Source organism: Ambystoma mexicanum, chromosome 14 (genome assembly GCF_040938575.1).
Source record: "Ambystoma mexicanum isolate Mex_15411 chromosome 14, UKY_AmexF1_1, whole genome shotgun sequence".
NCBI lineage: Eukaryota > Metazoa > Chordata > Amphibia > Caudata > Ambystomatidae > Ambystoma > Ambystoma mexicanum.
Genome location: NC_090940.1, coordinates 110,658,561 through 110,678,840, shown reverse-complemented (window position 1 = coordinate 110,678,840; position 20,280 = coordinate 110,658,561). Strand labels below are relative to the sequence as shown.

The 20,280-nt window shown below is 44.1% G+C and overlaps 1 protein-coding gene across 2 annotated transcripts in view; it reads right to left on the bottom strand.

Moving 5' to 3' along the window:
* Positions 1 to 2,871: 2,871 nt before the first annotated feature.
* LOC138527467 (stAR-related lipid transfer protein 9-like) overlaps positions 2,872 to 20,280 on the bottom strand; it is a 590,857-nt gene continuing 573,448 nt past the window's right edge. For both annotated transcript variants that reach the window (XM_069638652.1, XM_069638653.1), the window contains exons 32-33: positions 8,451 to 8,609; positions 2,872 to 6,808 (exon numbers count right to left, since the gene is read on the bottom strand). In XM_069638652.1, the coding sequence (XP_069494753.1) occupies positions 6,707 to 6,808; positions 8,451 to 8,609 (261 nt within the window). In that variant the 3' untranslated portion in view covers positions 2,872 to 6,706. The remainder of the gene's footprint in view (positions 6,809 to 8,450; positions 8,610 to 20,280) is intronic.

Sequence of the window (20,280 nt, the reverse complement as noted above, 5' to 3'; positions counted from 1 at the left end):
AGTAATTTGTATAGGGTGGAAATCTTTCCCCGGGCTGGCAGATCTTTCACAGTGAGTTCCAATGGAGTGAGAGCACGCGTTGCAGCCGTTCTAATCAAAGCCGCAATTGGGAGTAGGTAAATCTGTCTGTTTCTGCTAACTGGAATAACTCTTTGCATTGCACAAAGGAGCGTGGGCGACTCTCCTCATAAAGTTGTCCTAGTGATTCAAGACCTCCCGCCACCCAGTTCCAAAAGTTCACAGGGCGGGAGCCCGGCGAGAAGGATGGGTTGTGGAAGATGGGAGAGGATGGACCCAGGCCCCCCTGAGTGCCTTTACGTTTGCAGGCCCAATCCCAAGCTTTCACCAAGTGTTTAGTAGAGGTCAGCATGGTTGGCCAGGTTCGGCGCAATGAGGGGGGATGAATGGGAGAAAGCGGAGAGGGAGTCGAGACTGTTCAATCTCCACCCACTTCAGACACCCCGAGATGACTCCCCATGCCTGAAAGTGAGGTCCTGAGAGATTTTAATGCATGGACTCTGAAATATCACCTGCGAGATCCCCAACAGACAGGCTTCGTTGCTGTCATGGGTACTAACATCAACTTTCTTTGCTTGCATGCCATCAAATCCCAATGCCAATCAACAAAGCAAGTCCTCTTTATTGCATTCGTAGATCTCCATGCAGCATTTGACTCGCTCTCCCGTGCCATTCTGCTGGCAAAGGTGCGCAGACAGCAGTGTCCTCCTACACTATATGGTGTTATTCAAGCATTGCACTCCAATACCTCTGTCCGCATTAGCTTATCTTTAGATGGCTTACTATCGGATCAGATCCAGACAGCTCGAGGTTTGAAACATGGGTGTCTATTGGCCTCTGCAGTGTTTAATTATTTCGTCTATGATGCCAGGCACGCCTTTGAAAAGGTGACCTCAGATTCGCCAAAACTCAATAATCAGCCAATCAAAACTCCAATGTATGCGGATGACCTAGTCCTCACCTCAAAAACTCAGGTGGGCCCACAAAACCTTCTTTCAGCTTTTCAGCTGTACATACAGCAAAATTAACTTAGAATAAATACAGGGAAAACCCAGATTGTGACATACTCGCCAAAAAGATCTGGGCATTCATCATTCCTCTGGTCCATCAACAAGATTCCATTGAGCGTAGTGCCACACTATATTTATCTAGGCATATCCTTTGAAGGCCTCGGAGATGCTAATAGTCAGCTGGAGCGCGTGGAATCGAAACTAGCCACAGCAATCTCCCAGGCAAAAATTATAATGTACAAATATGGTAAATTTTCCGTCAAACCAGTATGGTTCTTTTGGACCATGAAGATAGTTCCATGCCTTTTGTATGGTCTCGAAAGCTTAGCAATTATGACTTGCGTTCAGTTCGATAAATGGGAGTCCAAATACTGGAAACAAATTTTACATCTGCCGCAATGTATTCCAACTGCCTGGGTTAGATATGAACTGGGGCTGGTATCCCTCCATGTGTTTTATCACTGGCGTCTATGTGCACTCTTTAGAAAGTGTCTCATATCCACAGAGCAGAATGTCATGCTAAAAACCTGGTCTAACTATGTATTTTCTGTGAAACATTCTTTTGTGATTTCATGGCTGGGAAAAATCTATCAAGTTCTGGTGGATGCTAGTGTCTCCATCGACCTGCTACTCACCAATCCTGATAAAGCCAAAACCAAGATCTATGAGATGGATTGGAGTTAGACAAGAAAACTATGTATGCAATATCGAGATGGTGATGTTAACAGATTCCCTCCTAAAAAAGTGTGCACTCTTCCGCAGTATTTGGTGAGAGCACCTTCGCTGAAATATCGCTCTGGTATACTGCGCCTACGCTTTAACGTATGGCCCATAAAGAATGTTAAAGCTAGGCGAAAGTTGATTTTGTCACACCATAACTTTTGCCGTTATTGCTTGAATGAGGACACACGGGAAACTAGTCCATCAGGTAACAGAATGTGTACCACTGAGAGGTATTAGACAGACACATTTTTATCGCTATTGTAAATACCTGGGGGGCCTAGAAGGGGATCAATGTTGGGCCTTGATCCTTTCTTCCTCACATATGCCAATTCAAATTGCCACTATCCATTTTTTGACAAGTTTGAAATTGGAAGTCACGATGAATTGATAGATAATTTGGTTGCTATTGTGAGTTGTATAAATCAGTGTACATTCAAGTAGCTTTATCATCAATTTAACAGCATTATGTTGTATATAATGATTGATCAGTCTTCTCTCCTCCTTTTTTTATCTTTTTTAAATCTTTTTATCCTTTGATTCCTTTCTTCCATGTCTTCTTTTTCTTGTATTTTTGCATTTACATTGTATGTTTAATCTGTTTTACTATGTCTGTGTATTATCTTATTTTTATATATTGTAAGTTTCATGTAGCTATTTTTACTTATACATTTTGAAAGGTTGATTCATTTCAGCTAATTCAAATAAAAACATTTAAAAAAATGCTGCGTTCCCACATTAGTTGGTCGATTCCGACGCCTACATTCAGTTCTTATGGACGTAATCTCTTTACTCAAGTACATGACAGAAAATACACAGCACCCAACACATAAAAACTGCAAAACAAAACGTTATGGTACTAGTCATATCTGTGAAAGAAAATGTCATTTGTTGCGATTGTAATTCTCATGTAATGCAATCTACTGGTTTATCATGTGATGTTCCAACTATGTTCTATTGACTTCCCAGACAACCTGAAGTGCGTCGAGGCTATGACTATGGCAGTGAGGCGTTACACAAATAGGATAACACTTTAAAATACTGTATTATGAAAGATTTTAAAAGACACTTAAACTTTAGCATTCCCGTGGCCCCTAGATAGTTCTCTAGAAGAAACCACACGTTTCATGTACCAAAAGAGTGTTTATTTCCACAAAAAAATAAATATTGTTAATGTGTTAATATGATTGTATTAAAAGGCTTACATTTCATGAAAACAATACAATTTAGATTTAAAGCATATAAAAACCACCTCAAACAAGCAAATATATATATATATATATAAATAACTTAGATTTGTAAACGTAGAAAAAACTGTATACATATATAAAAATAAACATCTGATGCACTGTACACAGGATGCCTCCTTCAATGGCATTGTCCCTGGATAACCAATATTTCCTTGCACAACAGGTGCTGTTTTGTCCCCTACCCACCCTGCAGGTAATCCGAAATGAAAAACAGTAACCGTCAGTGTATCAATTTAAACTTTCACAGGTTAGCTTCATCAATTCATAGTTTAGCTTTAAATAATACCGTTCACTATAGAGTCTGTTCCCAAAGAGATTCAGCTGCAATGTGCAGCTTTTATGTTTTAAATAATTTCCCTGTGGATTTTTGCACAGATTAGGTTTGTCCCACAACAAATCTTGTCCAAGTCAATTAGCAAGGAGCCAAGTGACAGACCGCTGTATTTGATGTGTGTCCCATACCATTTCCTAAGGGCATAGTTGAAATTATTTGTTTCTTATGCTCCTAGCATACGTTTGCTTTTGGTATTTTATTTCCGTCTCTGTAAACAATTCTGTAGTGGTTTATTCTTACATAGTAGTTAACCTAACAGGGATTCAAAAGAGATGAATCCTATACCAGACACTTTAAAGCCAATCGGTGCCAGGTTGTGTGTTCAAAATGCAATAGTCACACCCTACTCCACAGTGTTTGAGAAGATCAGCCTCTAAGGCACTCCGTTGTGATGCTTTGGTCTCCCAAAAGAGAACCCAATCCTCCTACCTCGAGACCGACACATTTATTTTTTTCGCTCGTCTGACAACGCCATTACGCATGCTAAACTTAATACCACAGTTCCCTTCCTTCTTCGTATTAATCTTTCTTTCCCTGTGAAGTAGACTTCTCTCATCATCCTACAACTACTAAAGGGTACAACATTTTAAAAAGAGTGCCTAGACATAAAAAGCTTGAAGCACTTTTCAAGATTCTGATGTGTAATGAAGACTTTACGGTGCTTGGTTTGCAACCATTGCGCGGAACATTGCACTTCTATGTTTCAAGAAGGAGGTTTCACTCTGTTTTGCCTGTAAATATGCTTCGCTTTTGATATTATTCCAAGCATTCGTGTTCTTCCTTAAAATGCTGTATTTTTTTGTTTCGAGTTATTGTGACCTCTGAAATGTACACCAGGAGGGGGTTATGTAGGTAATTTTGGGCATGCCAAAACAATTTTGAAAACATTTTGATTACTAACAAAAATTGACTACATCTGTTTCTCTGAATGGAGCTAAATAAAAAATTGATTTTATCCAATAAATACAGGAAGACTTGCCTCCTCCGAAAGTTTCTGCAGACTGATGCTATGTTACCCTACCTTGCATTTTTAATATGGAGTCAGGTGTACTTTGACTCCTGCCTGGTTTTTAATTCGGTAAAGCAAGAATCAACACTTTCTTCTTCCTTATACAAGGTGATATTAGTTTGCCCAATATATTTTTTCTTCTTTGGATTCTGGTACTTGTAGTTTTGCTTTTTTTCCCCATTACAAATGCAAGAGCAAAAGTATCAGATTCTAAAGGAAAAATGACGAGTCAGTGAGCTTCTCACACCTGACACAGGACAGTTTAAAATCCCTGCAAAGAAATCAAGAAAGCAAAGTTTAACATAAATAATCGGGGCTTCAAAGACAATTTCTGTACAGGGAAACAAAATCAACATACATGCCTGCTCAATCGTATAACATGCACAACAGCCTCAACACTGTCTTGAATTAACTTATGGGTATCTTTTCATAAAACCTTGTTATGATACCCAGATTTCAAATCTCAGATTGTGCAATATAGATTGTAGGCACACTATAATCTGAAGACTTTTCAGTGCAAATGTTTTTAATATTTTGGAACAGTGATATAAGCCTACTGGATACTTGTAATACGTTGTGTAAATGGCATTCACAGCGTAATGATGAAGTTGGTAATACCTGAAGATGCTATTGGAATATGATAATCAGAAGGAGACAATTGAAGCAGTCCTCCATAGACAGAGCTGCCACTGGCGCTTAGTAGCTTGTTAAAAAGATTTTGGTCAGTAAAGTGGCACTGACCCCTTAATCAAGTGATAGTCCCACGTGGTCATTAATTCAGTAACCTGTGCTGACGCTATTCAGATATAAAAGTGCATATGTCTTTTCTAATTTTTCCAAACACTTTTAGGAGTTTGGCTTATAAACCATGCCTTGTCCTTGATCCCTATTTTTGGCAATTCAATTACTCAGGATTAAATCAAGCATTTTCTAGTTGCAACAAACAAATGTCAGTTGTGTGTTGCAGGGACTCCTACTTGCTGAATCCTAAGACTTCAAATGCAAGAAAAATACTGTACATGGAAGACAAAATGAAATTGCGTGACAAATATGTACATGCCCTTCTGATTGCCCATTGTCTGCTTGAAGAGATTACCAAAAAGTAAACTGGGTTGTAATAGACTTTGCAAATTCAGTTCAGCATGTCTATCTAACAAAGGTGCAATCTTAAAGTGTTTATGCCTAACAAGCAGATGTATGCACCATTTAGAGACACATTTTCAAGCTATAGGACATCAGCATTTCTAGGATCAGCATAAAGACTGCTTCTGCTCATAATTTCTATGTGGCAAACTTTCTCCACCCTATGGTGGGATAAACAGTCATTTACTATTCATATAGTTTGTGGGAGCCATAACCTAGCTTGCCTCTCTGTTGTGAAGTGTCTTTACGAGATAGACATCCTTGCCAGCTATCACACTCATATTACTTGAGCACTCCAGGTGTCTGCAGAACATTATGTGCAATTCCTACCGAGGAAAGACGTTTTTGTGAACTACTCCTAGATACGAGGAATCGCTTACGCTTCGAGCCAGCATTAGACTAACACATACAAACTCAACTTTGCAAGACAAATACACCTCTGAATGTTTGGAACAATCTGACATTCATTGTATCCACACCTTTAAGGTAAGTTTACAATTATAAAACATACTAATTTCTCTGCCCTTCCCCTGCATGAATTCCCCAAGTGCCTCAGAACATGAAGCCTATCTGGAAAAGGCACTGTACACATAATCCTCATTCGATTATCCTACATTTATGGTCCCTGCAAAAAACGTTCTCTTTGCTTTCTTTACCTGTAAACAGTTTCAAGCAATATTATGCAAACATATTATTGTGCATGTTCACACATTTTAGGTGCATGAGGCACTGTAACTGCCAATGTGCATCTGGCTTCATAAGATGATCCATTGGGTTGCTTGTCCTGAAGCGTCTTCATCCTTGAATGAAAGGTTCCAACATATTCCATGTTTAATACTTGACTGCAAAACATCCCCTTTCCAATGCCTTGACGTCAATAGGCCTGAATGTATCACTGCATAACTTACAGTAGACCTTGAGTTGGTGACAGCCAATAGCCATTTTAACAAAATACAGGATGTTGGTTCACCATGGTCTTCTGCCAGATCTGTCAGGACACTTGTATAGTGGATGCACCCTGTCACCAAACAGTCAGTACTTTGTACATACTGTGTATTCTGTATAGTTTTGGCATGTTTTTACCCCAGGCCAACCCATCTACAGCATGCTGCTCTTCGGCTGAAATTTGTCCCAAGATATTGTTCACTAGCTTTCCAAAACACTTGTTTGCGTCAGTTCAGCATGCACTGGATGCATCACGCCCAGCAATGGGTGTCTCTCTTCAGGTGGAAAGGAAATTAGCAAGATTTGCAATAACCAACGGCTGTTGCTTTGCAATCGTACTCAACAGTTTGGCTGGGCAGGCAGTGGCACCAAGCTCAACCTGAAAGAAAAAAGGGTCAATTGCAATAAATATCCTTGTCAATATTAGAAGGAAAATGATCTTGATTTTTTCTATACTTCCAAGTTGTGAACAGTGGGTTCCGTGAGACTACGAGGGGGGGTGAGTATAGATTATACGCTGATTTGCATAACAATCCTGGAAAGTGCGGGTTATATTTACATATGCTTATGCACTATGGGAGAAGGACTGAATACAGAATCATTCTGGGTTGAAAATCCTAGGTAAGTTAGGTATTATCACTACTGGAATGTGTCCACGATACCCATGTTTTTAAATGTTTAAATTGTCTTGACCAAAATCCCTCCACAGTACTAGGGTGTAATTCCTTAAATCTTGAAATGCGCCCCAGGCATCTGGGTTGCCTCATATTGTGTGTGGCCTGCAGTGGGCTTAGAGACAGCACTTTACGGCAGACCCGAGGCCACCTACTTTTAGTTGTTAGCGGCTTTAGTGTAGGCTCAAAGGCTCTACTGGGAGACTGTCCTTGGTTCCACCATCTGGCACCAGGGCTGACAGCGACTGGTAAAAGATGGTCCGGGGAAAGCTTCAATCATACTTCACATTCAGTACTGCTGGAACCAAAGAAGACCGTAGCCTCTTCCATAAGCTGATCCCTCTGCCTCAATCCCTTCACTCCTCCACGGTAGCATTGTGTTCACAGGGGCTCCATTGTGAAGGAGAGTGCCCTGGCCCTTTAAGAATTTGTGGCAACAGAGTATGCCAACACTAATTTTCACTGCAATAATCTGATAATTGACTTCACAAAGTAGTCTGCATAGAATCAACAGATGCATCCACTATCCAACACCAATGTCTCAGGCATGATCGAATGCTTTCATTCTATTGGGTAAAATCGCTAACAATTCTTCAGATCGCAAACTCAAAGGAACTACTCATTTTTAGTACGTAGAAGTGGCGAACATGCAGCAGGGCCCCATACGCGTTTGTATAGGCTAATAAAGCCTTGAAGCGGAAACTAATTGAGCAGCTATTCCATCGACAGGCCATCAATGATACTTGCAAGGTACAGTAGCACTAAACGCTCCTCTTTGCTGAGTTGTGTTCATGGGGAGAGGCAGGTTTTGTCCCAGTAAGGACCAATGGCTCCTCATGGTGCAGTGGTCAGTACCACTCGCGAAAAAATTGCTAGGAGCTGTTTGTTCCTGATTTTACCCTATAACTGTCGTGTTACTTTGATGCTAACAACTACCTGAAGCCAGGCTTGCACATCTAGAAGCGCCAAATAGGGGGGTGCCCACTAGCACAGCCCTTCCCATAGCTCGACCATTGCTGATGTGGCTATATCCTAGGGCTTATATAGATCATGTACATTGTACATTCAAGCGTTATTTATAGTGTTTCTACCAGAGTCATGCTGAGCTTATGTCAATATGGGCTCAATATTTGAGGGCAATCTGAATCGCTTCGCGGTAAGGCATCCCTATAACTCTTGTGTGGGATTTTACATTGATCTGTGTCTCCCCCTTTCTGTTGTACATTTCAAGGAATGTAGTGTATGCACTATTGTTTGGGTTTACTGCTCAAACTTAGTATTTGCATTGCAGTTACACAGTTTTAAGTCAACACTTGGGCTGGAATTGAGGCTTGAAATAAGGCTTACCTCTAATGAGTAGATAACCCGAGTAATACTTTTCCCATTTACAGTATCTGGCAGCAGTATCCAAGCACTAGGTAAAATCTCTCCGCGCACTGTGTCTTTCGAAGGCCGTGGCATGGATTCATCGTACACGGACTGGAAGGCCACTGTGAACCACCTTTCCTGGAGGAGAACGGAGAGAAGGCGTCTTACTGCATATGCTATTCAAGGTTTGATCTTTATTGGATGTAGTTTACTGCTCTTCAATACTGAGTCATTCACACAGTTAACAAGTAACAAAAAAACAAATTCAATGTACTGCTATTCACAGTAACTTTTGCAAGTATATGTATATGTTCGTATATTGATCTACAGCACAAAATATCCAGAAATGGTAGGAATTCCAGTTAATTTAAAGGTAATATGAAAACTAGAGGAATGATGGTACATTTTTATTTTAAACTTGCCTCTGTGCTTATGTTTTGTTCTAAGAACTTATATAGTTCCACGACTGCTTTTCAGAAGATTTACTTTTATAAAGTTGTGAATTTTTAGAGAACAGTACTTTGCATACTGCCACTTTCTTCACAGGGCACATCCTCTAATCCTCATTTCACCCTCTTAAATGGCCAAGAGGATATTCAAGAAGAACCTTCTTGCCCCTTTTCTTTATGATGTGAGGACTCTTTCCTGCCTCTCTCCCTTATTCGTGCCTCTTCCATTGTTCGTGTATCATCTGACTTTCCCGTCTGTAGTTATTTCAATTTTAAAGTGATACAAATAGAACCAACACTGATTAAGTACCAAACCATTATAAACAAATCAAATTGCCATGAACATCACACCAAAAATATTAACTAAAAGTAACGGTTGAGGGAAAAAGTATAACACCTGAAATAAAATAACTCCATCATTCAAGTGGAAAAAAAAGAAGCATACTTCTTAAGAAATACAAAAAAAAAAAAGAAATCCAAAAGAAGAAGGGAGTGAAACCGTAAACTTAAGGTCATACTTTGTAAGGCTAATGAGCAGAGAGCTAACAACAGCTGGGGTTTTCAGGCAATGTTAAGGGAATCATTCTGCTTGTATATATTCAATGAAAGGTTTTCAGACTTGTCAATATTTTGGTATCTCATTCCTCATTCCTCAAGTTGGCCAAGATTTTGTCAGTTGCCAAAACAAACGAAAACCTGGACAACCAACTCTGTAAATCAGGGACTTTCGGGCTCTTCCGATTGTGGGCTATCGTTCTATGAGTCACCACAAGCTGAGCTGAGCGGGTGTGAGCAGTCGCTGCTAGCCCAGATTGCTGCTTTCAGCCAAGCATGGTCCACGGGCCTCCAGTGAGTGACTTTGGATATTTATTTTTTTCATACTCCGCGCTCTGAGCGCATTGTTTCTCCCCCTCCCCCTGCAGCCACTTCCTGGTCCAATCTCCCACCCGCCTACCTGCCCACCCACTCCCCTACTCTTCCTCCCCTCCCATTGGGTGCTTTTCTGGTTTAGACTTACCCTCCTGGGCAGTCACCCTGCCCGGCAGCCCCCTCAGCTAAGGGCCCCTAGGCAAAGGGCGGCTCCCAGACAGGCGGCTCCTGGTGGTGTCTGCAGGTGTCCGCAGGGGACGCCTGTTGCCAGTTGCCACCCTGTTCTAGCCCCCTGTCCACTGTTTCCACCTGGTTTGACCCACTAACTCAGATGTGATCTCCTTTGTTTCAAGTATGCACTGTTACTGTATTTAAAGTTGCCCTGTGAAACCTAGGCCTTTTTCTCCCTCTTTAGGATTCTCAAATATAGGTGGGATTTTACCTGTTATAACAAGCACTGTAACCGTATTTAAAGTTGCCCTGTGAAACCTAGGCCTTTTTCTCCCTCTTTAGGAGTCTCAAATTTAGGTGGGATTTTACCTGTTATAACAAGCACTGTTACCCTGCATTTAAAGTTGCCCTGTGAAACCTAGGCCTTTTCTCCATCTTAGGATTCTCAAATTTAGGTTGTCTTCTTTTCTGTCTTAAAATGTCCTGTGCCTCTCCTGTGTTCGCCTCCTAAGTGCCGTTGTCCTGTGCCACTCCCCTGCGAACTTGCCTCTCGCTGTCTTGTCTGTCTACCCCCTGGATCCCTTCCTCTCCTACCTACTCTATGGTGCTCTCTGTCTCCCCTATCTTTTCAAACTGCTTCACTATTGACTATCCTGCTCTCCTCACTAAGTCTGGTAGGAAAACCCAGGCCTCCCTATCGCTGACTCCTACATCAGTGCCTCCTCCAAGGAAACTCTCACCGACATCCTCTTTGCCGTTCCTTCTCCAGATCTATGGACCCCGCATATGGTCTCTGTTCTCTCTCCTTTCTCCTCTTCTCCCATTAATGGTGGCACCCGTTGGGATGCCCTCTTGGCCTCCTTCCTATCCTCTAAGGTCATCATTAATGTCTACTCTAATGGGACCATCTTGGTCCAAGGTCCTCAGGCCAACCTTCATCTCTTTGATAGACGCTTTCCGTGCATCATCAACTTCCTTTCTTCTCCTGCTGTCCCCTCCGCCCTTTCCTTGGCTACCTTGCCTTCCCCCTCCCTCTCTGGCCCCTCTCGGGTGCTTTCTACACTTCCGCAGGGCGTACCTCTGATCTGTACCCCTCCCCGGAAGTCCTTCAAGGAGGGCAACCTTCTCCACATTGCCACTCTTAACTCCCGCTCCGCTGTCAAACACTCCTCTGATATCTGCCGCCTTCTTGAAGAACTTGACCTTGATGTCCTCGATTTCACTGAGACATGGTTTACGGCCAGCTCTGTCACCAGCTTTGACACGCTCCTACCTGATGGCTACAAGATCCTCTCCGCGCCTAGGCCCATCCGATCTGGTGGGGGCGTAGCCCTTATCTTCCCTGAGTGGATTCCTGCCTCTGTCATTCCTACGCAGGCCTACTTCTCTTTTGAATGCCTCCATGTAGGCTCTCTCTCTTGCCTAGCCATTCCCTTACTGTGGCTACTATCTATCGGCCACCTGGTCAGATTTCTTCCTTCCTCTCTGAGTGGGTGGACATCTCCTCCTCACTCCTGGCCTCAACTCCTCCTTCTTGGAGACTTCAACATTCACCTGGATGCCTCCTGTCCCCCCTCTGAACTCTTTCGCGACCTCTGTGACTCTCACTCACCATTGTCCCCTCTGGCCCGACTCACTCTGGAGGGCACACTCTTGATGTTCTGATCTCTTCAGACCTTCCCCTCTGTCCCTCTCTCCACTACTCTCTCCTGGAGTGACCACTCTCTCCTATCCTTCCACCTCACCCTCCCTACCCCGCAGGCCAAGCCACCTCTGTCACTGCCACCCACCTTCTCGGTCACCCGACTCATGAAGCGCGTGTCAGTTGAGGCTTTCGCCGCCAAATTCTCACCCCCTCCACCCCCCCTGGCTGACTCTCACCCTGACACAGCCCTCTCCACGCTCCACTCTGCTATATCTGATACTCTTGATATCCTTGCCCCTGTCATGAGAATCCACCTGAAGCCCAAAGCTAAGTGCAACTCCTGGTATGACTCAGACCTCGTCACCCTAAAACGCAAGTGTAGGGTTGCCAGGAGGAAATGGCGTGTTTCAAGTTCATCCTCTGACAAACTGGCCTGCCGCCTGCTGCAAAGGCAATACTGGCTCTCCGTCCTCAGCAAGAAGAGAGCTCATATCCAAGCCCGCGTCTCTGCGGCATCTAACAACTCGGCTGAAATCTTTAAAATCTGCAAGGAACTGGCCAATCCTGCCGCAGTCTCTACCTCTCCTGTCCCTTTGCAGGCCCTCTACACGGCACTGGCTTCTCACTTCATTTCTAAAACTCAGGACATCCTGTCCTCACTCTCCTCCTCTCATCCCCCTCCCACTATTCCCTGCTCTTCCTCTGACCCTTCTGCAGCCACCCATCCTCCCTCCTTCTCTACCTTTCCCCTTTTCTCTCCAGACGAGGTTTCTAGACAAGTCCGATCTATGAAAGTCTCGTCGAAACAGGTTCACCCCGTTCCTCCAAAACTATCAAGGATCACATTGACTCCCTGGCTCCTGCCCTGGCGGATTTCTGCAATCACTCCTTTGCCACTGGAGTCTTTCCTTCCCCCCTGAAGCACTCCCTTGTGCACCCTCTTCTTAAGAAACCCTCTGCCGACCCCTCCTGCCCGGCTAACTATCGCCCAATCTCCATAACTCCCTTCCTGGACAAGCTCCTGGAGAAACTGCCCATCTCCCAGCTCAATCTCCACACTGAATCTGTTGGTTGTCTTCATGACCATCAGTCTGGCTTCAGAGCTGCCAGAAGCACGGAAACTGCTCTCCTGAACATCTGTGAAGACCTGCTCTCCAACCTCGACTCTAACACCCCTTGCGTTCTTATCCTGCTTGATCTCTCTTCTGCTTTTGACACTGTCAACCATGCCATCCTGCTCAACCGTCTCTGTGATAACCTGGGTATCACTGGTCAGGCTCTGGCGTGGCTGACTTCTTTCCTCTCTGACCGACCCTCCCAGGTCCAACTTGGGTCCTTTCTCTCTGACATCATTTTCTCCACCTGTGGTGTCCCCCAGGGATCTAACCTCTCTCCCTGGCTGTTCAACCAATACCTGGCACTCCTTGCCCACCGCATCGCCGCTCTGTCTCAACTTTCAGTGCTATGCGGATGGTACCCAGCTCATTTTCAGGCTACCCTCGGCCTCCTCCTCCTCCTCTCCTTCCCTCATCTCTGACTGACTGTCTGCCATCTAGGAATGGTGTGCCGCCAACAACCTCTGCCTTAATGCCAGTAAGACCGAGATTCTACTCATCGGCACACCCCATCCCTCCTTTCCTGCAGCTCTCTGGCTGGCCTCTCTTGGCCCTCCTCCCACTCCCACCTGCAAGGCTAAAAACCTTGGGGTCATCTTTGACTCTGTACTTTCCTTCTCCCCTCACATCTCAGACGTCTCTAAGAAGTCACACTACCAGCTGCACCTCCTTAGAGGTATTCTTCCTTTCCTCTCCTTCCCCCAGAAGCTCACTGTCTCCAGAGCCCTGGTCCTCTCCAAGCTGGACTACTGTAACAGCCTCTATCTAAATCTTCCTGCCTCCACTCTCCGCCCTCTGCAACCTATCCAGAACAGGACTGCGAGACTTGTCCTTGGCCTCAAGCCCAGGGATCGTATCTCTCCAGGACTGAAATCTTTGCACTGGCTCCCAGTGGCTGCGAGGATTAAATTCAAAACCCTCTGGATTGTACACAAGGCCTTCTGGGGTCTGGGGCCACAATACCTTCAACTCACTCTTCTTAAATATCTTCCTTCTCAAGCTCTTCGCTCATCTGCCTCCAACTCCCTCAGAGTCAGTCGCTTCTCCAAGCAACGAGTTGGTGGCAGATCACTCTCTTCGGCAGGGGCCTCTCTCTGGAACAGCCTTCCTGCCTCCCTGAAACTCGAGGAGAACCATCTCCAGTTCCGGAAACACCTCAAAACCTTCCTCTTTGCTTCTGCTTTCTCTCCTCCCCTCCCTTGCTGAATTCCTGACTGAAAATACAGTGGTTATTTGGTCACCCTTTTCTGATCTCTGGCCCAGGCCCCATCACCTGCCCACCTGCACTGCCTACCTGGCAACCCCTGCACTTGGGGACCGTTTTTTCTGTATCCCTTCAGTCCCCCTTCCAGCACTTATGTCTGCACTTCCTTGCACTTGCCACCAGCTGGCTGTTTTATGTGTTTTATTTAGCTTATTTATTCCACTTTCACATGTACTGCACTTCCCCCCGCGCACTTTTACTTTTCCCCTCCCATGAACTTGCGCGATCTGAATGACACCTGGCCTAGTAGGATCGTTGTCTGCCCCCCCTTAACTCCCCCCTTGCCTCGTCGCGCCTTGAAACACTTGTGTATAGGCGCGTTATAAATGCCATATCATATCATATCACAAGTGGGTGGGTAATAAATTTGGATTTACAGTCTGATAATGTATAAATGCCATTTGGGTCTTCGACCCCAAGAAGAACAATTAAGGGGTTAAAGTTACACACCAGTGATAGTTTGAATGTGGGATAAAAGCTCTTACCAAAACAACTGAATCATACAACAGTCCCAACAAATATAGAAAAATGTACCTTGAGCTAGGGAGCATCTCAAACAAAATGAGATAACTCCTGGGAACACCGTAGTCACACTAGGGGGGTGAGATACCATTGATAACATAATTCATAGTATTTACATATCCGACAGTGACTTGGTAGTCTAGACTATATTGTACCATGAGTTATCATCCATCTGGGTGTCGAGGTCCTTCTGCCATTTATCCATGTAAGGCAAAGGAGGTTTATATTGAGTCTTAATAAGAACAATGTACAAGTGTACAAGGATGCCATATTTTTAAAAGGAGGGTGACCCAAAAAGAGGTCCTCAAATTTAGTCATATCTCTAGCTCCTTTTTGTCTAACCGTAGGATCAGAAAATAAATGTCTGAGTTGATGTACATGAAGGGTGTTGACTCTGGAAGTAAAACTGCTTTCTTACAGCCTCCGTCCAAGGAAGGAAACTGGCAGAATAGAGCCCTGGAGGAAAATCTAAGTTCCCCAATACTGGAGTTAGAGGAGAAGGAGAAGACGTTTTCCCATGCATTTATGCTCACTAATCTCAATACTTAAGGGGGATTCTAGTGGATGGAAGTGGATGGAAGTGAGTCAGTGCATTTCTTGTACATCTTAGGAGTAAGCCAGCACCATTTGTGTAAGGGGCACAGTATAGCCTGTTGTTTAACATCTAACCATCTTTTTTCTTGCCATGATGGTCTCCAATCCAGTGCCCAAGCAGGTTGGGCTGATAGTAGATAACTATTGATATCTGGAGCCCATAATCCTCCATTAGGCTTGAGGGAGAGTAGCTGTTTATGTGAGTCTACGTGTGTTGAACATAACTTTATTCGACTGAAAGCCATAAAAGCATGAAAACAGTCACATACGTAACATCATAGATACACTCATTGAGTCACATATGTTAAAAGTAGGGACAATTACAATTGGTAAAAACCATGGTCCAAGGGGATATAACATTCATCAGTAATAGGGACAGAATTTATCACCCACCCATCCCATTGCTTTCGGCACAAATTCATTACATCAAAAAATCGATAAAGTTACAATTAATAAAAACCATGATCCAAAGGTAGTATAAAATTCATCAGTAACAGGAACAAAGGTTTTCACCAGCCAGTCCTGTTACAAAGCCAGTGCTCAATAACTAGCCCTCTGCAGCCAGGCTCTGTGTACACATTTCACAATATAATAGACCAGATTCAGGTCTGTGGTGCTTTTACACAGGTTCACGGCCTCAATAGCCGGTCTAACATCCTTTATGTGAAATAATGGGAGCAGATAACACTTTCTCAACCCTAAGTATCCTGGGCAGAATAATAGAAAATGCATAGCAGACTCCTCAGGGTTGCCACAGACCTTACAGCCCAGCTCAGAAGTTGGGGACCACCTTGCCGTGCAGCTTGCCAGTTTGAGGGTGTTGGTGTGTAGTTGGATATATAAGCATTGGGCATAAACAGGAGATACCAAGTCAATCAAGAAAAGGTTCAAAACCATAAACCTGTTTCTGTAGTATATGTATACGCAACGCCCCAGTGCTTAAAACCTCACATGAGATTCTCATCTAGTCAATTATAGCATCATTGCACTTAATCCTTAACCCAGCCTCATCCCTCAGGGGTAGACTCTCCGGGCTAGTCCAGAAAAGCCCCATACCTTACTTCTCTAAGCCACACTTAATAAATCGCAGCAAGGGCATAGGGCTCATACCCACTGTGCCTCTCACGTTTAGCAATGCTTCACAATATTTAGCAAGTTTCGGAGTGCTCCCGAGCCTTGCCCAGTACATCAGTGGCTTCATGGCTATAACTTCCCCGATGGGCTTTAGGACACACTCCCACCTTAGCCTTGCCATCGGGGCTCCATTGGGCTGCACAAGGAGGCTCCTTAGGAAACAATAGTCCACCCGACTCAGTTCCGCTGAGGAGCAGTGGCCCCAGATTTCTGCTTCATACAAAGCTGCTGTCCTCCCCTGTATACGATACAATGTATTAGCAGGGGTAACTACACCCCTTCCCATTTGATTATAAAAGCAGTGTATAGCCCTGCTATATTTTTCCAGGGTGGTTGCAGCTTTAACAAGATTAACTGACCATGTGAGGTTCTCGGCAAATCTAACTCCCAAATAGTCATAATGCTGCACCTGTGAGTCTATGTAAACATCTGGACCATAGAAGTTGATGGACACATTTTTGTATTTTATTAACCAAGCTTTTAGGTAACTCTATTTTGAGGACTTGAAACGGGTATAACATCCTAGGCAGAAAAGCCATCTTAACAGTCACATATTTTGCCTTGCCATGATAGTTCCTGTTTAGCCCACATTTTACAATAAGCTTTATTGTTTTGATACATTTGGGGAATTAAGATGAAGAGAGATTGATGAGAGTTTGAGAGATAACCCCCAAATGCTTTCCCCATTGACCTTCAAATAGTTTCTGGAGCTGTGCCACTGTTTGTTTAGATTCAGACTCATTTTAAATATTGGATTTATCATAGTTGATTTTAAAAACGGACGCTGAAGAAAATGTAACTAGCAGAGATATTCTATGTGGCAATGTAGAGGAGGCCTTATGGATTATAAATGAAAGATCATCAGCGAATAACGCTGGTTCATTCAGGGATGTCACTGTTGGAACCCTCAGAATGCCATCATTAGTATGAGCCTGCTGAGCTAGACCTCACCTCTGAGATCCAGACCCTCCAAACAAATATGCACAGTGACTATCAATACTGGGACAAATCCAAGACCCTCATCCTACAACTAGCCTACACAAAATCCATTGCTGTTCTCCCCTCTGCAATGGACTTTGCCAAATCCTCATAGTTTACAAACCTAATCAACTTTGTGTGCAATCACCCCCGCAAACTTTCACCTACCCTCTCAGTTTTGCTCACACCTCACAAGCCAATAGTTATTGCCTCTCCCCATCTGCTAATGAATCTTCTCACTACTTTCTCTCTAAAATTCCTAAAATGCATGACACTCTCACATCCCGCCTATGTCTTCCTCCCCACCCCTCTTCTGTCCACCACATCTTCTCCCTACGCCTGCTGCTCTCTAGTACTTCTACCCTATCAAATAAGCACCTGCCCTTCACAGCTCCAATCCATCTTACTCTTCTGTCTGCTCCTAAAATGGTCAACCACTCAATCCTAACAACCTCATCTTTCTGAGCACTTTAGCTTGTCTCTCTCTGTTCGACTCTTGACTCTCTCCTTTAAATCTGCAACTGCCCTACCCCTTTTGAACAAACCCTCTGCTAACCCAACCATCGGAGAAAACTATAGCCAGGTTGCTCTCCTGCTCCATTATTCAAAGGGCCTTCAGTGGGCTTCAAACGGATTGAGACTAATAACCTTAAAAATTCATTTCAGCCCTGTAAACAGTCCACCGAGACGTCACTCATGCATGTCACCAACTTTCTTTATGATGCTGGCCATTCAAGACTCTTTTCCATTCTCTTCCTTTTGGACATCGCTTCAACTTTCAACATTTTGGACCACTCCTCTCTCCTCAATCTCCAGGACCTTGGGTTTCACAATCTGCTCTAGCCTCGATTGCCTGCTATTTGAAATGCCACTCCTTTCAAATGTCCTGCAACTCAGAAACCTCTGACCCCATCCCTTTCCTTGTCGGTTTCTCCCAAGCATCAGTCTTTGGACGTCTGCGCTTCACCCTCTATACCTCTACCCTAGTTAGATATATCTTGTCCTCTGGCTTTCACAATGACCTCTTTCCTGATGACACTCAAATCTTTGTCTCCTTTCGCTTCTTCACCTCAGCCATCTCAGAACAGATTACCAACTCTCACTGCAATCTGTCACTGGATCACTTGCCACAACCTCATGTAGAACTCTTCGAAAACAGAAGTTCTCTTTCTCCCACCTTCTAATTATGTCCCTCTTCTCTCCTGTCTCCTTCCCACCTGACCTTTGTGCTCCCTTGACCAAGGTCCTCTTCGATAGTGTCCTCCGACTGCAACAATTCATCACTACAACCGCTGCTAGTATTAACCCCTTCAACATTCTGAAAATTCACCCATGTCTTACTCAACCACTCTATGAAAACTTGATTTTCCACCATGGTGCTCAGTAAACTAGACTACTGCTTGTGCCTACTCCTTCACCTCCCTCTTGACAAAGTACTCAGCTTTGAAATCCGCTCTTTCTACAATCCATCCAGATCCTCCCCCACTTCTACCTATCGACAACATGCTGGTTGGCTCTTCATGCGCAAATTCTCAATTTTTAAGTTCCTTCTCCTAGAGTACAAAGCTTTCAATGGTCTTGCTTCTCAGTTCCTGGTTGACTGTAGCTCTGTCTACTCACTATCTTGTTTTCTCTGCTTCTCCTCTGCACTCAATCTCATGGTCCCATGCCCACCTGTGCCTCCTCTCTCTTCTGCGCTTTAACCCTACTCACCCAGCTCCAATGGAACCCGCTGCCCAACACAATCAAACCCAGCCTGACTGTAGATCTCTTCAAACCTCAGCTTAAACTTCGCCTGGCCAGTAGATAAAGTCTAAGCCGAGCTTTGAGGAGATCCACAGTCAGGCTGAGTTTGATTGTGATGGGCTGCGGGTTCCATTGTCCCCCCACCCACCTTTTGATCTCTTCACTCCCTCTAATGCAGCGTAAGCGTAATTATGCAATTTTGTATATTTGAACAGTACTGTACTTTGCAGCACTTCTCCCCTAGGTTAACGTTACCTTTGTAAATCACCTGTGTTTTTGTTCCTGGTCTGTGTCTCACAGGTATCAGGTAATATTATCCCCATATATAGGGTCGGCGGATATAATATCGCCAGGAAAAGGTTGTGGCGATATTATATGGGTGACCATATATATGGGGACAGGGGCAGCACAAAAAAAAAGACCCCCCGCATGTTCCATGCAATAATGTCCCCACAAAAAACTGCCATTTTTCGGCGACATCTTTGCATGGCGATATTTTTGAGGGGACATTATTACATGGAACCCTCTCACATTATGTTCATACTCTTATAAACAACCATCTTTGTGCTATAATACAGGCACCCTTCCATGGATTTCCGCTGCCATCTGTAAATGTGTGTGAAATTGACATCCCTGTTCTTCAAATAAAAACAAATGCAAATACACCAGGTGCCACTCCCTGGCTCTTTCTAAAGACGGGACACTATTAAAAATAAGGGGAGACTCACTTGTATGTATTCTGGGACCTCGGACAGCACCACAAAACACAGTGGGGCTTATGTTCAATTGAGCCATAGCATGAATGCAAGGCATAAAAGCCTTGAGTAAGGCTTTAATGCATTCACGCCACATTTAATTTTCCAGGATTTCATGGCAGAGAGGAGGGGCCGAAGGCAACTTGTATGTCCGCAGCCCTTTCCTCTCTGCCATACAAATGCTCCAGCATTTGCGCCGGCATGGATTTTCATGCCGATGCAAATGCTGGAGATCCCTATGGGTCGGCCTGCTTTAAAGCCGGCGGATCCGATGGGGGTCCAATGTACATGCTCCCTGCCAATGCGAGCAGCGTTCACAATTGAAATAAAACCCTAACGGACATGCAAGCATGTTGGGCAGGGTTCGATTTCAATTGTGAGCATCGTTTGCTATACGAGCATGGCAAGCGGAGCTGACAATGAAAAAAACACTGCCTGGCATACTACTCACTTTGCATTTCGGAGTACAAATGTGAAGGGCAAAAGGCGGTGGCGTACAAGCTTACAGGCTGCCTTTTTCCCTTTACATTTGCACATCGCAGTGCAGATAATGAACATTTGGCGGT